Here is a 25,337-nt window from a genome sequence, read left to right on the forward strand (position 1 = left end):
TGACCCGATGGTGGACATCTTCACTGCCAGTACCGCTGTAAGGGTGGCGTTACCTCTCAACAGGATGGTGGAGAAACTGTCAAAGACGGTGTGGCTAACCCCAGCCCCCATTCCTCCCATGCAGAAAGGGGTAGAGAGGCGTTATTTTATTCCCCAAACGGGGCATGAATATCTCTTTTCACACCCTCCCCCAGGCTCTATAGTGGTCCAAGCAGCAGGACAGAGGGAGCGCCAGAGCCCACCCCTAAAGTGAAAGAGCCTAAAAGACTAGACTTGTTGGGCAGGAAAACTTATACCATGGGAGGGTTGCAACTACGTATCACTAACCAGCAGGCTATGGTGGGGGGGTACGCGTTTAATACGTGGTTGGTCATGGACAAATTCAGGGACTGCCTGCCTCAGGACTCCAGTCAGGAGTTTATGGCCCTGACCAAGGAGGGTAAGATGCCCATACCACCCTGCAGGCATCCCTGGACTCCGCGGACTCAGCAGCCAGAACAATGGCTGTGGCCGTTGTAATGAGGAGAAACGCATGGCTACAAGTATCTGTAATTCCTCCTGAGGTGCAGATGACCCTGCAAGACCTCCCCTTTGAAGGAGGGGGTCTTTTGTTTGAGCAAATGGATGATAAGTTGCACAGCCTGAAGGGCTCAAGAGCGACCCTAAGGTCCCTGGGGATTCATACACTGGGCCTTTAAGGAGGCCTCTAAACCCTAAGTCCGCTCTGAGGCCTTTCCTTCAAGGCTTTGGTACAGATAAGGGGAGGAGGCGGAGCCATGGTAGTAGTCGCCATGAACAACCCTGAGGCAGACATTGGGCAGCTAGATCTGAGCACGACAGGGATCTGACCATGTCCCAGGGTCACCAGGCTAAGCCACCCTTTTGAAGGCACAGTCGAGGATAGCGCACCACTCCAAACCCTTTTTGTTTTCCAGCTCTCCCATTTCAACCAGTGATTGTCAAATATAACTTTGGACCAGTGGGTCCCGAGTCTGGTAGTGAAGGGATACTCTATCCCCTTTATGTCTACTCCAACCTCTACCCTCCTCCCTACCCATCCCTCTTCAGGGACCCATCTCACGAATCCCTGCTAAGGGAAGAGGTGACAAAACTTCTCTTCGTCAGGGCAATGGAGCTGGTCCCTCCGGAATTCAGAGGCAAGGGCTTCTATTCCAGATATTTCCTAATCCCGAAGGCAGGTCTCCGCCCCATTCTAGACCTGAGAGCTCTAAACGCGTTCATAAAAAAGACAAAGTTCAGAATGCTCACCTTTTCTTCCATTATCCCTTCCCTACAAAAGGGGAATTGGTACACAGCCCTTGATTTGAAAGATGCCTACTTCCATGTCTCCATTGCACTGGCACACAGAAGGTTCCTGAGATTTGTGGTGAGCTCAGAACACTTCCAGTTCACAGCACTCCCTTTCAGCCTATCCACGGTGCTGAGGATGTTCACGAAGTGCATGGCAGCAGTTGAGGCCTTTATGAGATGCCAGGGAATACGCATCTTCCATCATGGACGATTGGTTGATATGGGGACCATCAAACGAGCAAGTGCTGAGCCACATCGCGGATGTCAGATGATTGTTCCTCGAATTGAGCCTCATAGTAAACAAGGAAAAATCCACCGCTCTACCTATGAAGGTGATAGAGTTTGTGGGAGCCAACCTGGACTCTATATTGAAGAGGGCTTCTCTTCCCATGCACAGATTTCAGATCATGCAAGCAATGATCATGGACCTCCACAAATCGCCCTTGACCACGGCCCACAACTGCATGCGACTTATGGGACATATGGTGGCCTGTACATATGTAGTAACCCATGCCAGGCTCAGGCTTCGGCCGCGGCAGGGCTGGCTCCGCTCAGTACACAACCCACTATGACATCCTTTGGACATGATAGTCACGATCCCAGAAAGGATCCTGCAATCCTTGAACTGGTGGATGCAGGAGGACGTAGTATGTGCAGGGATGCCTTTCACCAAACAAGTCCCGTCAATACAACTAGTGACAGACACATCAGATGCCGGGTGAAGAGCCCATCTAGGGACTCTCTGGACACAGGGGTTGTGGTCACCGGAAGCGCTGAAGCTGCATATAAATGTGAAAGAGCTCAGGGCAGTCAGACTGTCATGCCAGGCATTCCTGCCCTACCTGAAGAACAGGGTAGTGGAGGTTCTGACTGACAACACCACGACCATGTTCTATATCAACAGGCAGGGGGGAGCCTGGTCCTCTCTCCTGTGCAGGGAGGCCCTATGACTGTGGGAAACCTGCATTCCCGGGGTTTCCATCTGCAGGCCACCTATCTTCCCGGTTCCAGCAACACTCTAGTGGACAAACTCAGTCAGTCCTTTCAAGTCCACAAAGTGGACAATCAGACGGGATGTTCTAGAAGAAGTCTTCCAAAACTGGGGCTATCCCCTTCTGGACCTGTTTGCATCCGAGGGCAATGGCCAGTGCCAGAGCTTCCGCTCCCTGTTGGGTCAGGGCATGGGGTCAAGGGGCAATGTTCTCCACATGTCCTGGCCATTCCAGCTCCTGTATGCATTCCCCCCTTTCTCACTGATCCAGGATACCTTCCTCAGGATCAGGCAGTTCAGGGCAAGAGTGATCATGATAGCGCCAATGTGGCCGAGGAAACACTGGTACTCCAACCTTTGGCAGCTGTCAATTTGGGAACCAGTACATTTGCCTCTAGTACCTGACCTGATCACACAGGTACCTGGGTGGCTATTCACATTAGAATGGGGCTGTTCTACGGAGGTCCAAAAAGTGCTACTGGAAAGGAGGAAACCTTCCATGCAAGCCCTGTATAAAGCCAAATGGAGGAAATTTTTGGCACGGTCTCTGAGAAGGAGAACTGAGCCGACCACGGCTGGTATCCTGCTGATTCTGGACTATATTTTGTATCTCAGAAACCAGGGACTGGCTACTTCCTCCCTGAGGGTGTACCTTGCAGCAATCATGGCCTTCCACCATGGTGAGGGCGGGAGATCAGTTTTTACCAATCACATGTTAAAGAGGCTTCTAAAAGGGATTGACAGACTATTGCCATGCATACGCCTCCCCGGTCCCATCATGGGACCTCAATGTGGTACTTAGGGGGCTCATGTGACCCCCATTTGAACCTCTGGCCAATTGCTCGTTAAAGCACCTGCCGTGGAAGGTAGCATTCTTGGTGGCAATAACCTCGGTTAGGAGGGTATCAGAGCTCAGGCCGCTGACCTCGGAGCCACCATACACAGTCTTCTTCAAAGATAAAGTCTGGCTACGATCTCATCCGGCTTTCCTTCCCACAGTAGTTTCCCATTTCCAAATATATCACAGGAGATTTTCCTACCTGTGTTTTTTCCTAAGCCTCATACATCAGCCAGAGAGCAGAGTTTGCACTGCCTCAATGTGAGGAGAGCCATAGCCTTTTACATTGAAAGGACAAAGAACTTTCATTAATCGGTACAGCTTTTTATTTCTTTCACAGAGAGAATGAAGGGATCTCCCATTTTGGCACAGTGCCTGTCATCTTGGATCACCTCCTGTATTAGAGAATGTTACCCAGGGTGGGCAAAGACCCTCTCCCAATCAAGGCATACTCCACAAGGGCGCAGGCGGCATCAGTGACATTCTTGGCTCAGGCAGCCACATGGTCATCCGTCCATACCTTTTCAGACCACTATATGATCACGCAGCACACTAAGGAAAACACATCAGTGGGCAGGGCGGTGTTGCAATCTGTGGACAAATAGACACTGTTACTTTCTGACCTCACTGCCAGAGATGTGGCTTGGGAATCACCTAACTAGAATGGACATGAGCAAACACTCAAAGAAGAAGAAAAGGTTACTTACCTTGTAACTGTTGTTCTTCGAGATGTATTGCTCATGTCCATTCCATTCCCACCCACCTCCCCTTTGTCGAAGACAGTAGGCAAGAAGGAACTGAGGGGGTGAAGGGCTAGCAGGGGTATGCACCGATATTCCGGTGCCACTCCAGGGGGCTCCCCATGCTGGCCCTATGGATACTGCTAGGAGAAAAAGCTCCGGAACACTGTGCACGCGGCACACACACACCTAACTGGAATGGACGTGAGCAACACATCTTGAAGAAGAATAGTTACAAGGTAAGTAACCTTTTCTTTTATTTATTGTATGGTGAAATTTTGGCATCATTTATATGTAGACATAGTCTGTGAAACAGTGATTTATTACAAAACAGTTTAAAGACCTCAAACTTCATTTATTATAAAAATATTCCTTCAAAAACCTGGTCTCTGTATCCAGAAACATTTCGTTTACTTCAACATCTGTTGAGTGCTGACTCATTGCTTTTCAACTCACAGGGATACTGCATAATTCAGGTGCCTATGATTGCATATTGTGCTCTCTCTCTGCCTTGCCTGTTTACCCCATTCTTGTGAGTAGGCAAAGTGTACAAATATAGTGCTCAAGCATTCTGCTTTCTGAGCCTTCAAGGAATTCTGATTGTGACAGATGTCACAATCGTATTCACCATGTTTACAGTCCATTATTTCAAATTTAAAAAGGTTATTTATGTGTGTGAACCAGTCCTTGAAAACATAAAACATGAATATTTTAATTTTGAAATGTGAAGTTAATTACAGTAAAAAAAGTTTTAAATGTAAAGAGATGAAAACATTCAGATTGACCTAGACTGAAACTGTTGTTCAGCTTGTCAGTTTCTCAGATTTTGACATTTCATTCAGATTTGAGAGGGGAACATTTTTTGAATTCTTAGAAATTTTCCCTGGAAGGAAAAACTGGGTCCTGCCCAACTTTCCTTGAGACAGTTACAGACTTACATTTCATTATTGTTTCCTTGTAATAAAATGGAAAAATCCAAGAGTAATATGTTCATTTTTCCAGAGATGAAGTGGTAGAGGTAATAACTTTTATTGGGCCAACTTCTGCTGGTGAGAGAGATTTTCAAGCTACACAGGGCTCTTTCTCAACCTAAGGAAGATACTCAGAGTGTTATAAGTAAAGACAAAGTGGAACAGATAGTTTAGCACACACATTATAAGGAAGCACTCAAGGTGAAGTGGCCCATTAACATCACTGTAGCCATAGGACAAAAAGAGGAGTTAATGGGATACAAATTATGGTAATAAGCCATAAATCCAGCATCTCTGTTCAGTCTGTGACATTTAGCGTCTATCAAAATTATGAATTTAATCACCCCAACCCGTCTTTTGAAAGAGTTGTAAAGAATTCCTTTGAAGATGAGGACTGAGAGTGATTGCTTTGTAAAAAATGTTCATCCACTAGAGGGATGGTGGTTTTGTCTTTTATCATTTTCTTGTGAGAGCTCATTTGAGAGAATAGCAATTATCTGAGTTCACCCATAGTTGTTCTCGGGGCATTTAGTGAATTGAATGAGGTGTAGGCACATGTAGGACAGATGGGTCTTGGAAGGTCTTTTGTGAGGGGTGTTGATCTTTTTAGCAGTGAAGATATATCTACAGAATTTGCAACTATTATTCGGCAGGATCTTCTGCTGCTTTGAGCGGCTGTGTCCTGGTCTGTGGGAATCGGCTTCTGATCATGAGCTTGGAGAAGATGGGGGTTTCAAAATAATGCACTATTTCAAGGCATCCTTTAATTCTCATGGAGCGAGGGTTACAGGGATGTTGAAATAGTGTGCCTGTTATTTCAAAAAATATTTCTAAATAATGAGTGGCTTGTTAAGTTGCTGGGTATCTATTTCCGGATACCGGAGGTATCCTGAAATAGCAGTGCAATGTAGATGTTCCTCAGAGATGAACACACAAGCTTTTGTTCAAAGTAATTAAAATAGTGAATAATGTAGAACCTAACTAGATATGTCCTCTGAATGTCACACTGAACCGTTGATAACTACCCTTCGAGTACAGTTTTCAACTAGTATGCACCGGCCTTCCAGTAATTTCATCTAGACAACATTTCCTTAGTTTGCTTATGAGAATAGCACATCGGAATGTCAAAATTCTTACTAAAATCAAGGAATATCATGTCATTAGCCCAGCAACCCTGCCAAAGAAGAAAATTAGGTTGATTTGACATGATTTGTTCTTCAGAAATCCATACTGGCTATTCCATAATCCCTATTATCCCACCAGTTCACAGGCACTGACTTCCTCCAAGACTCATAGTGATAAAGCCTACGCCGTACCTGTCTCCCATTTTGCCCCCACCTTTTCAAGTTCTGCTCACTCACCACTTCTCCTTCCCCACCTCCTGCATGTTGCAGAGCATCTGATCACAGGAGGTGGGAGACAATGGGAGGAAAGGAAAGGGATTGACAGTTGACTGAAAGTGCTGGGGCAGGGGGAGAGGTGGAAACTAGCTGCCAGTAAGTGCTAAATACTTGCTATGTTCTATGCTCCAGGTTCTTGCAAATTGATTAATAATTAAACAATCAATTTGCAAGCACCTGAGGCATAGGTACCAGTATCTTTCCACATAACAAAAATAGGTAAACTAGTCTCTAATTCCCTGAGTTCTCTTTGTTTCCCCTTTTAAAGATAAGTACTATGTGGCCTCATCTCCAGCCCTCTGGGACCTCCCCTATCCTCCAGGAGTTAGAAAAGATAATTACTAACTGGTGCAGAGAAAAATTTTAAAGTAATTTTTTAAAATTACAATCATATAATTTTGTCTCATTTTGTTTTGTGAAATATGATGTGAATTCTCAGTCTTGGCATCTGTAAGACTGGAACAGTCCATATATATTATATCCATGGCTTCCTTCTCTCTGTGGGTTTTATGTCCTAGACTCCTAAAGGATCCCTAAGTTTAAATCCCACAACCCAAGAGAGCTAACCATCCAATTCTGGATGAGGAGAAGACTCAGAATTGATTTCAGAGTCAGTTAACACAATTCCTAGATCAGCTGGCGGGAAATAATACTGAGAAACATGAGAGCTTCCTTCCTTTCCCTTGCGGACACAATATGCTGCAACTATTGTGCTGCCAATTTTCATGCAGCTTATCTACTGCAGGGTACACAGAAAGTGAAAAATTGTAGACTTCATATTGTATCAATTTAGAGAGAAAATAATGTTGAAGTCTTCACATAAAAAGGAGTCTGTTGGGATATACTTGATATTGTTTTTTTCTTTGAAGAGTCCAAGAAAGGGAGAGTTGGATCAGTTTCAATGAAATCTTGGTATTATCATCCTTGTATTTTTAGACTACTTGGAATGAAAAAGAAAAATGGACACTAAGATGGTTTCAAAAGTTATATCAAGCTCCACAATATAATATGCATGGTCTGTGATGGGATCAGCAAAACTTCACTTTTGCAAATGACTATTCAGATTGGGGAGAAATATTATTTTTATCTAGCTCGAACATATTCATCCTCTTTATTTTCTGTACAGTGTTAAAATGAAGAATTGGTCTTATATTTAGTACTAGAAACAATCTAATGAAAAATTAAATTGATTTGTAAAGTCAATTTCATTCATTTTGAAATATTGGATTAAAATGCATTATTTCATCTCCATTTTATCATGCTTATTGAGATCTTATCTAATTTGTCATCTTGTTGTTTATTTAAAAATAAGTTTGACCTTCATTATACAGTTTTTCAGTTACTTAGCCAATTAGCTCAGTCTTAAAATGATTTATTGGCAGTCACTCCTTTTTAAAGTGGTTTTACCCATAGAATTAGTTGTAGATTCATGCTAAGATATTGGAGTCAGTAGCTTGAACTTGAAGACAACTATTGTGACTTAGAAAATGGAGCTCCAGCTGCTTCTGCTCTTTTGTTGTTTTGTTGCTTAGAGGCACTATGTTAAGCATTGTACACATGCAGTGTAAAAATATGGCATCTACTCCAAAAAGCTAAATAGTATCCACATATTTGGGAGATGCCAGGTGCCTACAGCTAGGTATGGAGGAAGTACTAAGTAACAGTTAGGCGATTATAATTACTTTAATTAATAACTGTTCTTTTATCTCCATCATGCTCCCTTTATAAATGTTGGGTGAGCTAGAATGAGTCATGAGCCTTCATTCCCACTGCTGGGTTTTGGTCAACTGATCAAAATGTGCTGGTGAAAATCTTTGGCTTGAAATCTTCTGGAAATTGAAGCCCTCTTTATCTTCAGGATAAAGCTAGATATAGGAGAGGCACATGCAATGCCAGCTTCTTCACACTGTTGGGTTCAACCTGAACTAGCTTCTCTGTGGCTAAGAGGTTCCTTCCTTTCTTGAGCTGTTGGATAGCCAGTTATAATAACTGATTGTGATTTTGTTATGTTTATGCATGCCCACTAATTGCTGCACAAAGATCACCATCTGATTTCGCAAAGTCTACTGAACAGCCATCAGATCTTAATGCTTGATTTCATATATGGCATTCATTAACTAAACATAAATAATAACCTATGTAATGTACATGAATGTCAAATTCTCAAAACCAAAGCCTCTAAAATTGCTCCTCGAAGGGTTTTTTCCCCTTGTATAACGCCCTACAAGTTCAGAGTCTCCTACAAAATCCAAAGTGTTTGGCCCCTTTGTGATTTAGATAGCAAATAACCTGGGGTTCTCTTCCCCTCTCTTTATAGTACAATGAACCTTAGAAATTGAGTCTTCTGAAGGTTATTCCCCACCCTATGTAAAGTTCATTCAATCTTTGAGTAAGGCAGCACAGAGTCTTCTGGTGAAAGAAATTCACGCTGGTTTCTCCCCCCCATTTTAGCTTTTGTTTGCTAAAATGGAAATTGATCTGTCCTTAAATCTTCTCCTCCTGCTGTGATGTTTAGTATTTATTTCCTTCCTTGTTGACCTGATGTTCTGGTTACCTTCTATATAAATTGCATTCTAACAGTCTCTTAATGTACCTTAAAAATACCTTCCTGATAGCAGAACCACATTTCTTTGTCTAGCATGGATTAAGTGTAGCCTTGCCCATCAGGCATACTTTAAGAGCATAATTTCCAAAGAATTTTAAATTTAAATTTACCTTTTGTACAAGCACTTATAATAATATTAATAATCAGTGTGTTATTAGCTTTCTATTGCTATCTCAAGTGACATCTTCTCTGGCATATGGGTTTGAGTACATTCAACTGGTAGGGCAATTCAAACTACCAGATTACAAGGAAAGCCTCGCCTCCTTCCATTGGGATGATTTTAGGGTCACAATGTTAGAAGTTTTTTTTAACGTCTTTCCATATTTACCGTTCCAGAATTATATAGTTAAGCAGTCCTAAAAGGAGCATTATACTTTTTTTATTTAAAATCTGGTTGCAGAAGTCCTCTGTAAATCTTTATAAAGTTGAGTCTACGCAAAACATTTCAAAGCTATACATGTATGGAGTTTTAATTATGTTACCAAATTGAGTGTTTCCTCCAAGTTAAATATGCAGAAATCATTATCAGTTAGACATGTCATTTGACACTTACTTATTCATAGAGCTTTGTATAAATAGTTTGTTGGCACCAGCATTCTTCTATTCCACTATATTCCTGATAGCACAAATACAATAGGATAAGAAATAAGTTCTATAATCTGGACTATATTTTGGGCATTGTGGGCATGAGCACTCTGGACCTGATCTAAAACAAAAAAAAAGAGCTGTGTGAATAACTGACCTTTTTCATTCTGTCAGGTAAAACAAAAACTTATTTATTTCTAGAATTTTGAAAAAGTTAGGAAAAATGGTTCAACCTGAATCTAAATGTTTTATTTTAGATATTTTAAGAAAAACAAAGGAAATGAAGGGCTAGAATAACCCAAATAGAGGCAGGGTGGTTGTGGTGCTTTCCTCACAACCTAAGGCATTCGCCTCGGATGTAGGAGTTCTCAGATAAATCCTCATTCTGGAGCAGCAACTTCAAACTGAGGCTCCCACCTCACTGGAGAGTATCCTTAGACCTGCCTTTTGGCAAGAACCTGTTACATATATACCCTTCATTTAATCTGGATCTGTGCAGCCCTTAGAGCTGGAGAAATCAGAATGTATTTATCGTCACTCAAATAATAAGTGAGATGTGAAATGAGCTTCATGGTAGATAAGTTCCCTGGAGATTGTTTTATAATAGCATATTCAGTTTCCAGCGTTTCATATGGCAAATTAATTTAAAAGTGGATTTTAGAAAAGTTTCACATACACTCAGCTATATAGTACAAAACAAGATGAGACAGTGACCCTGTTTCCACTTTTAAATATACAGTTCTACTTAAAACAACCTCATGCTTTGAACAGCTGTTGTTTTAGAAAGCCTATAGAGAATGAGTTAAAACTACGCTGGGAAACTTGTCTGAACTCATGTGGTTTACCTCACGGCAAAATTGAATTAACATGTCTAGTAGATACTTCCCCAAACACCTATGCATTCTATGTTGTTTTAAGTGATTCGTTTGAATTGTGTTTTATGCAAAAGTAACCTTTCTAATAGTCACTGAGGGTATGCCTATACTACAGCACTAATTTGAACTAACTTAGTTCAAATTAGTTAATTCGAACTAAGCTAATTTGAATTAGTGCATCTAGACTTAAAAACTAGTTCGAATTAGCTATTTTGAAATAAGTGCTGTGTAGACACTTATTTCGAAATAGGGGGCCTCCAGCCTTCCCAGGCACTGTGGCCAGAGTTTACCCCTTTAAGGGCTCTGGAGAGAGTGGGAGGAAGAGAAGTGTTCTTGGTTGAGGCTGGAGTGGCCACCAGGGCACCCTCGAAGGCTGGAGGCCCCCTATTTCAAAATAAGTGTCTACACAGCACTTATTTCAAAATAGCTGTTTTGAATTTGGCATTATTTCTCGTAGAATGAGGTTTACCAAATTCGAAATAAGCACTCCGCTAGTTATTTCGAAATAGGTAACCTGATGTTCTGGTTACCTTTTATATAAATAGCTTATTTTGAAATACTGCATCTATACACAAAATGCATTTCAAAATAGTGTTTTGCTATTTCGAAATAGTGCATCCACACTGAGTGGACTCTGAATCTCATTTAAGGCTGGCCAGGACCAGTTCTGGTATGTCACCAGGTCAGGGCTTACCGTGTGTGGCTGCTGCCTGAGGCTATCTGAGGTCTGTGCTTAAAGGGACCCTCTCCCCCTGGACAACCAGTTCTCAGGTTTCCCTCCTTGCTTGTTTACCTCGATGAGGGACAGCAAAGCATTTTGTTTCTGCGTGCTCTGGTTTCCCTCACTTGGGATACCACAGCACTCTGCAACATGGAGCCAGAGCTGCCCCTGGGCACTCTGGTGCTTCTCTTGGATGTGTTGCTGTGAGCCTGGCTGCACTTTTTGCAGGCTGCCATCCAGGAGGTCCATGGGGTGACTGTCAGTATCCAGGAGACCCTCTGGGGGAGCTTCCACCCTGAGGAGCATTAAGAGCCTCTCTGGTGTGACCCACTGGGGGCTTGTGCCTCATTCCTCCCTCACATCCTTCCACTTACCCCTCCCTAACTTCCCTCCCTGATGTCAAATAAAATACACGTATTTTCATGAACACAAACTCTCTTTATTTAACAAAACTGGGGGGGGGGGGAGGTATATAAAATCATGAGTGGTGTTGAGAGGGCAAATAAAGAAAAGTTATTTATTAGTTCCCATAATAGAAGAACTAGAGGACACCAAATGAAGTTAATGGGTAGCAGGTTTAAAACTAATAAAAGAAAGTTCTTCAAAGAGCATGTTGTTAACCTGTGGAACTCCTTGCCAGAGGAGGCTGTGAAGGCTAGGACTATAACAGAGTTTAAAGAGAAGCTAGATAATTTCATGGAGATTAGGTCCATAAAAGGCTATTAGCCAGGGGATAGAAATGTTTGTCAGAGGCTGGAGAGGGATGGCAGGAGACAAATCGCTTGATCATTGTTTTCGGTCCACCCTCTCTGGGGCACTTGGTGCTGGCCACTTTTGGAAGACAGGCTACTGGGCTAGATGGACCTTTGGTCTGACCCAGTACGGCCCTTATGTTCTTATGAAGCTCAGGGTGGAGGTCTCGCTGGACCAACTTGATTTTCATGCAAACCTGCTCCTGGGTTCGCGTGTAGCCTTTGGTGGCCAGACTGGCAGCAATCCTGCCATAGACGGCCGTGTTCCTCCATCTAGTGCAGAGATCGTGGATGTTGGGGGCATCCCTGAATAAGGTCCCTGATCTCCACCCTGGACCTGGAAGGTGCCCATCTTCTCTGGGCTCTGGCAGGCTCCTGGGAGCTGGCAGACTGCTCCTGGGGAGCAGTGGAGGGCTGGCTGCCAGTGGCTTGCTGGCTCATGTTTTGGAGTCACTGGGTCAGGGGCAGTGACTGCTGGCTCTGGGCTGGCAGGCTTGGAGCTGGCACAGGCACTGTGGCCAGAGTCAACCCCTTTAAGGGTTCTGGGGAGGGGGGAGGGAGAGGAATGTTCTTGGTTGAGGCTGGAGTGGCCACCAGGAAGGTTGGAGGCCCCCTATTTCAAAATAAGTGTCTACCCATCACTTATTTCAAAATAGCTGTTTTGAATTTGGCATTATTTCTCGTAGAATGAGGTTTACCAAATTCAAAATAAGCGCTCCGCTATTTCGAATTTATTTTGAAATAGCAGTTTGGCTGTGTTGACACTAGGAAAGTTATTTCGAAATAAGGGCTGTTATTTCGAAATAATTTTGCTGCGTAGACATACCCAAACAGAATTCAACTTGTTTCTATGCTTACATTGCTGCTCTGCAGTGCTCCTGCTTTCTTTCTGTGAATATAGTCCACTGAAAAACATACATTCGGTATCACTTTAGGGTCTAACAAGGATGATTCCCATTGTTTTCAAAAGGTACATGTGCTGTCACTCTATCATCATCTACAGAAGGTTCCCCTTCAATTTCAGATACCTGGTTACTTAATATCCTTTATTGAAATAAGTCCTTTTGGTAGAGTGGAAGAACTAATTCTCTCTCCAAAGATTAAACTCTGGTTTGGAGCAACAGGGTGAAGATGGACACAAAAAATTGAGGAGTTCATGGTTGTGGATGAAAGTACAGGAAATCAGTGGCTAGAAGCCATCAGCTGACCAAGATTTATATCAGTAAATCACAGCATACACATTTTAGTGCAATAATGAGATTGTTTTCAGAGCACTCATTTTGGTTTTGAGAGTATTAACTATATGATTACCCAGTGAAAACACCAGTCCTTAGCCTGAATTGTATAGTTATTAACTCATAAATCATAGAATCAAAGAACTGGAAGGGACCTTGAGAGGTCATCGAGTCTAGTCCCCTGCCTCTATGGCAGGACCAAGCAGTGTCTAGATCATCCATGACAAGTAGGTGTCTGTCTAACCTGCTCTTAAATAACTCCAGTGGTGGAGATTCCATAACCCCACTAGACAATTCATTCCAGTGTATAACCACCCTGACAGGAAGTTTTTCCTAATGTCCAACCTAAACCACCCTTGCTGCAGTTTACGCCCACCCTTTTAGATACTTGAAAACTACTATTTGCCCCCTCGTATTCTTCTCTTTTCTGAACTAAACAAGACTAATTCTTTCAGTTTTTCCTCATAGGTCATGTTTTCTAGACCTTTAATCATTTTTGTTGCTCTTCTCTGGACCTTGTCCAATTTCTCCACATCTTTCTTGAAATGTGGTGCCCAGAGCTGGACACAATACTCCAATTGAAGCCTAATCAGCGCAGAGTAGAGCAGAACAACTTCTCATGTTTTGCTTACAACACTCCTGCCAATGCATCCCAGAATCGTGTTTGCTTTTTTTTGCAACAGTGTCACTCTCTTGACTCATATTTAACTTGTCGTCCACTATAACCCCTAAATCCCTTTCAGCTGTACTCCTTCCTAGACAGTCACTTCCCATTCTGTATGTGTGAAACTGTTTGTTCCTTCCTAAGTGGAGTACTTTGCATTTGTCCTTATTAAGTGTCATCCTATTTACCTCAGACCATTTCTCTAGTTTGTCCAGATCTAGTTTGTCCAGATCTAGTTTGTCCAGATCGTTGACCCTATCCTCCAAAGCAGGCTGCAATCCCTCCCAACTTGGTATCATCTGCAAACTTAATAAGTGTACTCTCCATGCCATCATCTAAATCAAAACAGACCCCTGCAGAACTCCACTTGTAATTCCCTTCCAGCATGATTGTGAACTGCTAATAACTATTCTCTGAGAACAGTTATCCAGCCAGTTATGCACCCACCCTATAGTAGCCCCATCTAGATTATATTTCCCTAGTTTATGGATAAAAAGGTCATGCAAGACTGTGTCAAATGCCTCATTAAAAGGTAGGTATACCATGTCCACCGCTTCTCCCTTATCCACAAGGATTGATATCCTATCAAAGAAAGCTGTCAGATTGATTTATAGAAAAAACTGTTAAGTTATAATGTAAATGTTGTGCATGTGACTAATAGGATTAAAATTTAACAGAAGTGAATTTGGAGTATTGGCAAGTTACTTGTATGGTATTTACTAAAAATGGCTATCCTAGTTTGTCCTGTCACACTGCTTTGTATATATACTCCTAGCACAAAGGAATGCTGACTGGGATGTAATATGGACTCCATTTTAAGTTAAAGGGAAAACAAAAGAATGGGGATTTAGGATTTCATTTTGTGTGTGTCTGTGTGTGTTATGGGAAAAAGTAAGGCTACTCACTGAAAGGACAGGAGACTTTTCTTGCATTAATTCTCTTGTTTTTACTACAGGTTTTCATTTTAGGCACATATTATGCTGGATTAATTAATAGTCTCTTCAAAAGAATGCTGTTTTTTTAATTTCATGCACATTTTAATCAATTTCACAAGAACAGCATGTAGCACATTAGTCATTGAGAAATCACAAATGTGGGTCCTCTTGCATCTCAACATTTGTTTTGTCTACAGGGCCATTGTTCCATAAATAAATTGCTATCTATTTTTGTACCTGTTCTTTTTATTATCACTCTGTGATGTTGTCAACCATATGCATCATAGGAATCGAAGCAGCACTAATTATTTAATGTTTCCACAGAGCTTTAAACATGTCAAGCACTGTATAAGTGATAAACATTGTCTCAATTTAATGTTGTTTACAGTGACATGATGTCTTAGTGGCTATTAGCTTTGCAATTTTCATGTAGACTGTAGGTAGGATTATGCATTGTCCTGCCCTCACTGATGCAGGAGTCAAGGGTGAGCAAAGTCATAGATAATGAGTGCAGCTTTCAAAAGACCGTTATTCACCTTCTTATTCAAGTGAACAGGATATGGAAGGAGAGTTGGCTTGGTCCTCAGTATCCTGGTTGTTGCAGCTGAGTTAGTGTACTAAATCTGTATTAGTATCAGAGGGGTAGCTGTGTTCGTCTGAATCTGCAAAAGCAGCGAGGAGTCCTGTGGCACTTTATAGACTCACAAAAGTGTTGGAGCATAAGCTTTTGTGGGCAAAGACCCACTTCGTCAGATGCATGTAGTGGAAATTTCCAGAGGCAGGTATAAATATGCAGGCCAGAATCAGGCTAGAGATAATGAGGTGAATCCAATCAGGGAGGATGAAGTCCACTTCTAGTAGCTGATCTGGAAGTGTATATAGCAGAGGGGCATTGTTGGCACATTATGGAGTATATTACGTTGGTAGATGTGCAGGAGAATGAACCAGTGATGGTGTGGCTGATCTGGTTAGGTCCTGTGATGGTGTTGCTGGTGTATATATGTGAGCAGAGTTGGCACCGAGGTTTGTTGCATGGATTGATTCCTGAATTAGAGTTACTATGGTGCGATGTATAGTTGCTGGTGAGAATATGCTTCAGGTTGGTGGGTTGTCCCTGAAACTCTCCAATAGGAAACAAATAAACAACAACAGTGGTTGCAATAGTAGTAGAGAGGTAGCCAAGTTAGTTTTTCCTTTTGTTTTAGCAAGATCAGACTATGTAGCACTTTAAAGACTAACAAGATGGTTTAATAGGTGATGAGCTTTCGTGGGTCAGACCTTCTTCCTCAGATCATATTCTGAAAGAGAATTGGCATGACCATATATACCAGAGGAATACAAGGAAAAAGGTGAACACATTATTAATGGCTCGATGTCAGGATGGCAGTCACCTTCTAGCGGAGTGCCCCAAGGTTCGGTTCTGGAACCGGTTTTGTTCAGCATCTTTATTAATGACCTCAATGAGGGGATGGATTGCACCCTCAGCAAGTTTGTGGATGACACTGAGCTAGGGGAAGAGGTAGATACGCTGGAGGGCAGGGATAGAGTCCAGAGTGACTGACAAATTGGAGGCTTGAGACAAAGAAATCTGATGAGGTTCAACAAGAGCAAATGTAGAGTCCTATACTTGGGACAGAAGAATCCCAAGCATTGTTACAGGCTGGGGACTGTATTGCTAAATATCAGTTCTGCAGAAAAGGACCTGGGGATTACAGTGGATGAGAAGCTGGGTATGAGTCAACAGTGTGTCCTTGTAGCCAAGAAGGCTAATGGCATATTAGGTTGAATTAAGAGGACCATTACCAGTCGATCCAGAGATGTGATTATTCCTCTTTATTCGGCTCTGTTGAGGCTGTATCTGGAATATTGTGTCCAGTTCTGGGCCTCCAATTACAGGAAGGATGTGGATGCATTGGAGAGAGTCCAGCGGAGGGTGACCAAAATGGTTAGGAGGCTGGAGCATATGACCTACGAGGAGAGGCTGAGGGAGTTGGGTCTATTTATTCTGCAGAAGAGAAAAGTAAGGGGGGATTTGATAGCAGCCTTCAACTTCCTTAAGGGAGGTTCCAAAGAGGATGGAAAAAGGCTGTTCACAGTAGTGATAGATGGCAGAACAAGGAACAATGGTCTCAAGTTGTGGTGGGAGAGGTCTAGACTGGATATTAGGAAAAAATATTTCACTAAGAGGGTGGTGAATTACTGGAATGGGTTAGCTAGGGAAGTATTGGAGTCTCCATCCCTAGAAGTGTTTAAGTCTCGGCTTGACAAAGCCCTGGCCGGGTTGATTTCAATGGGATTGGTCCTGCCTTGGGCTGGGGGCTGGACTTGATGTCCTTCAGAGGTCTCTTCTAGCTCTATGGTTCTATGATTCTATGATTAAACTGACAAATCAGATTTAGAACAGAAGGTGGGGCGAGGGAGAGGGAGGGAAGGAATAGCTGTTTATAAGTCAAGGTATAGCTAATCAGGGGTGATAAGTGGGGAAGCTGTCTTTATAATGTGTAAGGTAATTAGCATCATTGTTAAGGCCCATTTGTAAAGTGTCAAATTTAAGCATGAATGAAAGTTCTGAAGTTTCTCTCTGTAACACCAGATTACAGAGAGAAATTTCAGAACTTTCATTCATGCTTAAATTTGACACTTTATGAATGGGCCTTAACAATGATGCTAATTACCTTACACATTATAAAGACAGCTTCCCCACATATCACCCCAATTAGCCATTCATTGACTTATAAACAGCTATTCCCTTCCTTCCTCTCCCTCGCCCCATCTTCTGTTCTAAATCTGATTTGTCAGTTTAATAATGTGTTCACTTTTTTCCTTGTATTCCTTTGGTATATATGGTCATGCCAATTCTCTTTCAGAATATGATCTGAGGAAGTGGGTCTGACCCATGAAAGCTCATCACCTATTAAACCATCTTGTTAGTCTTTAAAGTGATACATAGTTTTTCCCAGTGGTTGCAATATTAAGTGTCTAAAGATTCTGGGTTTTACTTTTGCTGCAAGCTGTTTAGCAGTCATGCAATTGGTACCCCGTGTACTGAAAACAGTTTAAAGATGTGGAAAAACTTATCTTCAATGCTGTATTTTCATGAAAAAGGCCCTGAACTTTTGGAAAATTTATAAAATTGGAAAGAACTTGAACTATGAGCGAAGAAAACAATTGATTAAGAAAACCTGCATGTAATCAAGAGAGAAGAAGAAAACTGGAGTGAAATATTGGAGCATCAGGTTGCTTTAGTGAGTGTTTTTAGGGGCCAAAACCTGGTATTCCATTGAACAAATGAAAAATTATATAGTTCAGGTAATAGAAATGTGTTAACATTTATTGAATACTTAGCTTTGATTGATCCAATCATGAAGGAAGCTCCTGCATAAAATAAGTGACCATAAAACTCATCATGATTACTTTGGAAAAACTCTGTGGAATAAACTGATTCAATTCCTAGAAAATGCCATTAAAGAGAAAATCTTAGAAGCTGCCCATTCTGCAAAATACATTTCAATGACTCTGGAGTGTACACCAGGTACAAGTCATATCAAACAGATAACAATGATTATTTGCTTTGTAGATACATCAAAACCTCCACTTGAGGATAAGGGATCACAAAGGAATATTTTGGGGGCATTTGTACCATTGAAGAAGCTTTTATGGTGCTTTTATGACTGAATATATTCCATGGGAGCTCGAAGGGATGTCCTTATCTATTGAAAACCTACATGGCCAAAGCTATGACAGAGTACAGGCAGTCCCCGAGTTACGCGGATCTGACTTACGTCGGATCCGCACTTACGAATGGGGCTTTCTCGCCCCAGAGCTCGCAGGCAGCGGGACCGCCCAGAGCGCAGTGGTCCCGCCACCTCGACAGAGCAAAGCCTCAGAGGCGCAGCACCCCGCCACCACTGCCGCTTTGCTCCCGGTGCCTCTGGTGCTCCTAGTGCGCCCCCCCCCAGCAGACCAGGCTTTTGTTGTGGACCCTGGGGTAGAGCAGCTGGGGTGCTGCCGGGTTGGTCCTTCAGGGACCTACCTAGCAGCCCAGCTGTTCTGTCCCAGGCTCGAGATTCAGCCGCTGTTGAAACTGATCAGTGGCTGATTCCAGGAAGCTGGGGGCAGAGCAATTCTGCCTCCAGCTTCCTGTAGTCAGCCCCTGGTCAGTTTCAGCAGCAGCGGCTGAATCTGAAGCCAGTTCCGACTTGCATACAAATTAAACTTAAGAACAAACCTATAGTCCCTATCTTGTACGTAACCCGGAGACTGCCTGTAATATGAAGAGTAAAGACAATGGTGTACAAAGGAGAATAATATAAACAAATCCTTATGCATATTTTGTTTCTTGCAGTGCACATTCCCTGAATTTGGTTGTCAGTGATGCTGCCAGATGCTGTTTGGCAGCAAATAGTTTCTTTGACCTAGTGCAACGCATATAGAAGAAGGTCATTTGCCCATGTGCATTCTCTAACTCTGAAACCATTGAATTAATCAAGATGGAAGAGTTGAATTTATGCTTTGAAGCCTCTTTGGTATGTGCTTGGAAATGTCTCTGATGAAGTAATTTAAATTTCTGATGATACTGCCCTAATCAGGATCATCTGGCAATATGGCATGTGCAGCCAGAGAAGCTCTTGCAAATGGCTTTGGAAGTTCAAATTTGTCATTTCACTCATTTTGTGATATGATATCTTGTTTGACATTAAGCTTACCATTAAGAAACTTCAAGCAACGGACTTCAACATACATTCTGCTATACAACAGCTGCAATAGATCAAGAAGTTTCTGGAGGAATGCAGGAGTGATGAATTGTTAGAAAAGACTTGATTCTTTTAAGCTTGCTTAGGAATTTGGAAATACCAACAGACTTTGAACCAGAACCAGCATGTATCCAGAGAAAGAAGCAACAGTTCACATATGAGGCAAAGATGAGTAAGTTCAGGTTCCAAAACAAAAATTCAAAGTAAAACATTTTTACTTTTCGATCCTAGTTACTACAATCCAGTCAGTTAAAGAACAATTTGAGAAGATACAGCAGCTTGATTCAATATTTGGTTTCCTCAATGATGTGCATAGTTTGCAAAATAAGACTTCCAAACAGACATTAGAACATTGCTAGAAGGTAGAACTGGCATTACAATATAGAAATTCAAAAGATATTGATGCAGTAGATTTGTCCAGTCAACTGAAGGCTATTTCACAACAACTTCCAAGACATGTTACACTTCAAGAGGTATTGAAGTTTATTTCTGAACACAAACTCACCAACAGCTTTCCCAATATCTTTATGGCTCTTCACATTCCCTTCATTCTTCCAGTTTCTGTTGCTAGAGTGGAGCATAGCTTTTCAAAGTTAAAATTGATAAAGACATATCTTTTTCTTTTTTGCTGGAAGAGAGACTTGTTGGATTGGCCACCATCTCGAAAGAATATGAAATAGCATTAAAAACTTTGTCTCAAACGACTTACTGCCTGTGACGGGGCCCCGGAACCCCACACTAAAGCCCCTGTGGCAAGTGCCCTATTCGGGCGGCAGGGAAGTGCACGCTGGCATTGTGCTGGGTGTACCCGCGCCGCAGACCAGCTGGCAGCCTCAGGTGTGGCGGCTGTGGCACAGACTCTGCGGAAGGGACGGAGCTAGCCGGTGACGTCAGGATGACGTCCCCCTCCGGCGCTGGATGTGGCAGGAGCTTTAAACGCCGCCTCGGGCTGTGTGGAGGGGGGGGGATGCGGCGGGAAGACAAACACCAGAGATTGGAGCCTTTGACCCTGGAGGACGGGTGAGGGCACGCACCAGCGGCCGTGGAAGGCAGGACATTGTGGACACCCGTGGAGCAACGGGGTCCAGAAGGTCATCCGGAGCGACGAGCGGCTGGCCCGCGGAGGGCCGGGTAAGCCAGCAGCAGGGGAGGGAAGACCGAATGGAGAGGAAGTAGCCCAGGGCGGGGTCATATAAGAACCCCGCAGATTGGCAGGTTTTGGAAGGATGCCCCTATCAGCCGGACCCGGACCAAAATCGGTCCGTGTCCTTTAGGGCCCTGGGCTGGGGTCCGGAAGTGAGGGTGGGCCTGGGCCCCCCCTCTCCTCTCTACCCTTCACCCACTCCCGGAGTAGCTAAGAAAGAAACGCCTGAGAGCGCAACCAAGGGGCATTTTAGACATGTGCCGCTGGGGACCGGCGAGAAAAGTACGTCATAGGGGGCGACGATAAGGGTGCGGATCAAGGGGGCACCAGACTATTCCGTCCATGCTCGGACTCCCCAAACTATCCCCGGAAGGGGTAAAGCCCAGGCTGTGTGGGCACTGTCGGAGGACAGTGACGCAAATAGAATAGTGCCGCTGCCGTCAGAGCCAATTCCCCAAAATCGACAACAGGCGATGCTGTATGGGGAGTCGGAATTCCTACACTACCCTATTTCTGAGAGCAAAATCATGAAAAAAAAGTTCTAAATGTTCATACAAATCGATGGCCCTGTGCAAAAGGGTTACAATTCAAAAACAGACTTCATTTAGTATCAAGGAATAGAGATTTTCATAGCTTCCCAAAAATCAGTTCCTTTTGAAGGAAGACAGTTGCACCTTGAAATGCAACTTTTTACAGGCTGACCAAAATTATTGTGTACAACTCACAACAGTTGAAATTTGAGTGTGTCAGCTATTGGTTTGCCCTGTGTAGTATAATTGTGCTAGGATTAATGAAAAGTAGAAAAAAATCAATAAAAAGGTTTACTTTTATTTTTGCATTGTTCATTTTGAATGCCAAGTAAATAAAGGTAAAACTTAAATCTGGGCTTCTCATTTTTTTCTCTAATTTGAATGTGTGTGTAGGGGAGGAAGAGAGATGTGTCAAAGTCATAGTTCACCTAGAGCACCAAAACCCCTTGGGCCAGTCCTGGGTAGTAAAGTCCACTTTTCTGCTTTATGGCTTCTGGTAACTTCTCCAATACTTCCCTAAGCTTGCATTTTTTTTCAAAGTCAGGACGTAAATATTTTCAAAGTCTGTTGTTTTAGATAAAAATCATATCTGTGCCAAATGATATTTTACATCAGAGTGGTGTTCTGTTTTTTCATAAAGGCAATTTATTGTCTGTTATCATTTTTTTCTCCCAGTTCTCCTTAGATGTATGGCCTATTGTTTATAGTATTTACAACCGGCAATTAAAAATTCTATCAAGTAATTTATACAAAGCACAATCTGCGATAACCAATAAATTCTTTAAAACATAGTCTAAAAGGGAAATAGTATAGAATAAAAAAAAAAGTAGTAGTCATAAAAGCTGTATTCAGAGTCTTCATAAATGTACTTGAATTTAGTAAACCTAGTTTCATGACTGAGAAGGTTTCCCCTGCCTTTGACACATGAGACTTTTAACCATGTAACAGAAAGAAGTATTTTGAAATTATTTTGACTATCTGATTAAATAACATTAAGTAGCCCAAACTATAAAATAATGTTATAGTCTCCATGCATTGTGGGCATAGCAGAACAGTATGTATCCTATAGAATTCTGTAAAGACACAGACAAGTTATGACCTAATATTATAAGAATAAATTATAATTTAATTATCATTATTTTGCATCAACATTAAGGTTTCTCTCTCATAGATGTTCTCTTATTAAAAACAAACACCCACCATTCTTTTTTCTTTGCTGTTTTTAAATAGGTAGCAGATTTAAACCAAACAAAAGGAAGCTTTTCTTCAGGCAATGCACAGTAAACCTGTGAAACTCCTTGCCAGAGTTCTTGTGGTGACCATGACTTTTACAGGGTTCAAAAAAACTAGATACATTTTAGGTTCATCTCTGGCTGTTAGCCAGGATGGGTAGAAATGGTGTCCCTAGCCTCTGGGCTGGAAATGGATGACAGGAGAGGGATCATTTGATGATTACCTGTTCTGTTCACTCCCTTTGGGTCATCTGGCATTGGCCACTGTTGGCAGACAGGATACTAGGCTAGATGGACCTTTGGTCTGACCCAGTATGGCTGTTCTTATTTTCTTGTCCTCCCTACTTGAGAGTCAGTGCTGATTTTGGAAACTGAATATGTTTTAGAAGAGTTAATTAACCATAGGACCAAAAAAAAAAAAAGAGCCAAGTATATATTTTTTGAGATGGCATTTGATTCCAGGATGCTTTTTCAATACTACTGACATTTAATCAAGACTCTTAGTTCCGCACAATTACCATGTATCTTTGCTGACTTTATTTGGAATTGTTGTTCATTAATTTTTATAAATAAATGTTCTGTTTTGCAATTTTACACACTATTGCAAATCATTATGCTTTAGTAATAGTGTGAAGCATTACTGTGGCACCTTTTTTATAACTTACACTTGATTTCTTTGTATGCATTTGGTGTTGAGCTCTAATGTCATGTGCTGAGTATTGTACCTGAGTTTTTAACCAGAATTTCATGGGATTTGTGGAAACACATTGCTATGTGCACATTATTTCACAATGTTTTTTTTCTTGGTATACTCAGGTTATTAGGTTTCCCTGTATAGGGTGAGGAAACCAGAACAGTAAGGGTATGTCTACACTACCCCGCTAGTTCGAACTAGCGGGGTAATGTATGCATACCGCACTTGCTAATGAAGCCCGGGATTTGAATTTCCCGGGCTTCATTAGCATAAGCGGGGAGCCGCCATTTTTAAATCCCCGCTGCTTCGAACCCCGTGTAGCGCGGCTACACGGGGCTCGAACTAGGTAGTTCGGACTAGGGTGCCTATTCCGAACTACCGGTACTCCTCGTGAAACGAGGTGTACCGGTAGTTCGGAATAGGCACCCTAGTCCGAACTACCTAGTTCGAGCCCCGTGTAGCCGCGCTACACGGGGTTCGAAGCAGCGGGGATTTAAAAATGGCGGCTCCCCGCTTATGCTAATGAAGCCCGGGAAATTCAAATCCCGCTTCATTAGCAAGTGCGGTATGCATACATTACCCCGTAGTTCGAACTAGCGGGGTAGTGTAGACATACCCTAAGTGTGGTAAAGGATATGTTACATAGTAATTGATCCAGTAACTCATGGGAAGCATCTTCTGTATGATTTGAACCATCAGGTCTGCAGAGGGACTGTACCCTGAAAGACATGGTGGAATTTTTAGGGATCCCAGAGGAGGTATTGAGTCATTAAAATGAGGCTGATCTAGAAATCTTGTTTTGGGGAGAGGTAAAGAAAACTGATTTTTTTTAATGAAAAAAAAGTTCTCATTTTTCAACCAGCTCAAACCCTGATAAATATCCAGCAGGGAAACAGGAAAGCCATATAATATTTTAAAAGATATTATTTTAAAGGAGCACTATAAGAAATAGTTCGTGGGGTTTTTAAAAAGTTTAGATTAAGAAAATTTAAACTGATTGTGTCCTTGTAATTGTATTAGTTGTGATGTCACAAGCAGTGTTTGACAGTTCTCAATCAGCCACAAAGGAAAAAAACTAACCTCTCTCACCTGTGTATTCTGAATACTAACCTATCCTATTTCATATTTTGGCAATAATGAGAAGTAAATGTATAAAGTATCTGCTATTTTGATGAAATTTAAGTAAAATATGTGTCCATTTTTTAAATTTGCTATAGTATATCTCTGCATCTATTTTCAGTGTAGAGGGATTCTTATAAAAATAATTAACTGTGATTAATGTTTTTACAGTAACAAGAGCTAATCATAATGTGCCACTCATTACAACATCTTGCCATCATTTTGTCACAATATATAACCAACTATAATCATAGTTCACTATGATTAATGTGAACATTAGAGAGCATTGATAATGATTAGTCTCTTTCAAATTTAAGATCATTCTAAAATTGTGAAACATAGTAAATGGGTCTTTTATCAGTTGATATTAAATATCTAATGAGAAGTGAAAGTCAACTGTATTCTGACAAACGGTTTCATAATTGTTTCCCTAGATCTTGGTGGAAGGTACTGTGGGAGATGATTTCTGTGGCGACATTGGAATTGATGACTTGTCCTTTACAGACTGTACCCTTTACAATGGTGAGAACAAAGTTAGAAACTAACTATAAATGTCTTTGCACCAAGAGCCTTGGAACTAGTAATTGATTAATTTTGGTTAGTATCGTCAGTGGAAGAACTTCTTATGTAGAAATGAAAACCTGCTCAAACCTTGCCTCTCCTGTTTAACAATCAAATCCCAACTAGTTTTCCCATCTGCCCAATGTTGCTTTCCAGAATCTTGCACCATGCCTTGGCAGTAGTTAGCTAGTGATGTCCTGGAATGTCTTCAGGCAAGTTCAAACATGTGCTTACTGAGTACAGAAAGGGAATATTAAGGTAATGGACAGCTGGAAAACAAATTAGTAAAAAGCACAAAACATGACTGATGATTACTTGTTCTGTTCATTTCCTCTTAAGCATCTGGCATTGGCCACTGTTGGAAAACAGGATGGAACTTTGGTTTGACCCAGTGTAGCTATTTTTATGTTCTTATGTTAGATGTGCCTAAATCCTGATTCCTGAACTTATAGAAAAAGTAAGTGACTCTTGAGATATGCACTTAAGTTTAAGAGCTAAGATTAGGTCAGGTGTGCAAAAGGGAAGAAACTGTGCTCAGATGCCTGGGGACATTGCCTAGAAAATAAGCTCTGTAAGGCAGAAGATCCAGTATCTAAGGGTGGTGGGAAAGAAGCCAGCAGCTCTAGCAGGCAGTCACAGAAATTTATTTTTCGTAACCAACAACAAGGTAACTTCATTTC

General features: G+C 41.9%; 1 protein-coding gene across 1 annotated transcript in view; it reads left to right on the forward strand.

The window, feature by feature from the left end:
- MALRD1 (MAM and LDL receptor class A domain containing 1) overlaps positions 1-25,337 on the forward strand; it is a 438,222-nt gene that overhangs the window by 110,272 nt on the left and 302,613 nt on the right. Inside the window, exon 20 of the mRNA XM_089776725.1 lies at positions 24,531-24,618. Within this exon, the coding sequence (XP_089632851.1) occupies positions 24,531-24,618 (88 nt within the window). The remainder of the gene's footprint in view (positions 1-24,530; positions 24,619-25,337) is intronic.

This window comes from Pelodiscus sinensis, chromosome 2 (genome assembly GCF_052426305.1).
Source record: "Pelodiscus sinensis isolate ZL-2025 chromosome 2, ASM5242630v1, whole genome shotgun sequence".
Taxonomy (NCBI): Eukaryota; Metazoa; Chordata; order Testudines; family Trionychidae; genus Pelodiscus; species Pelodiscus sinensis.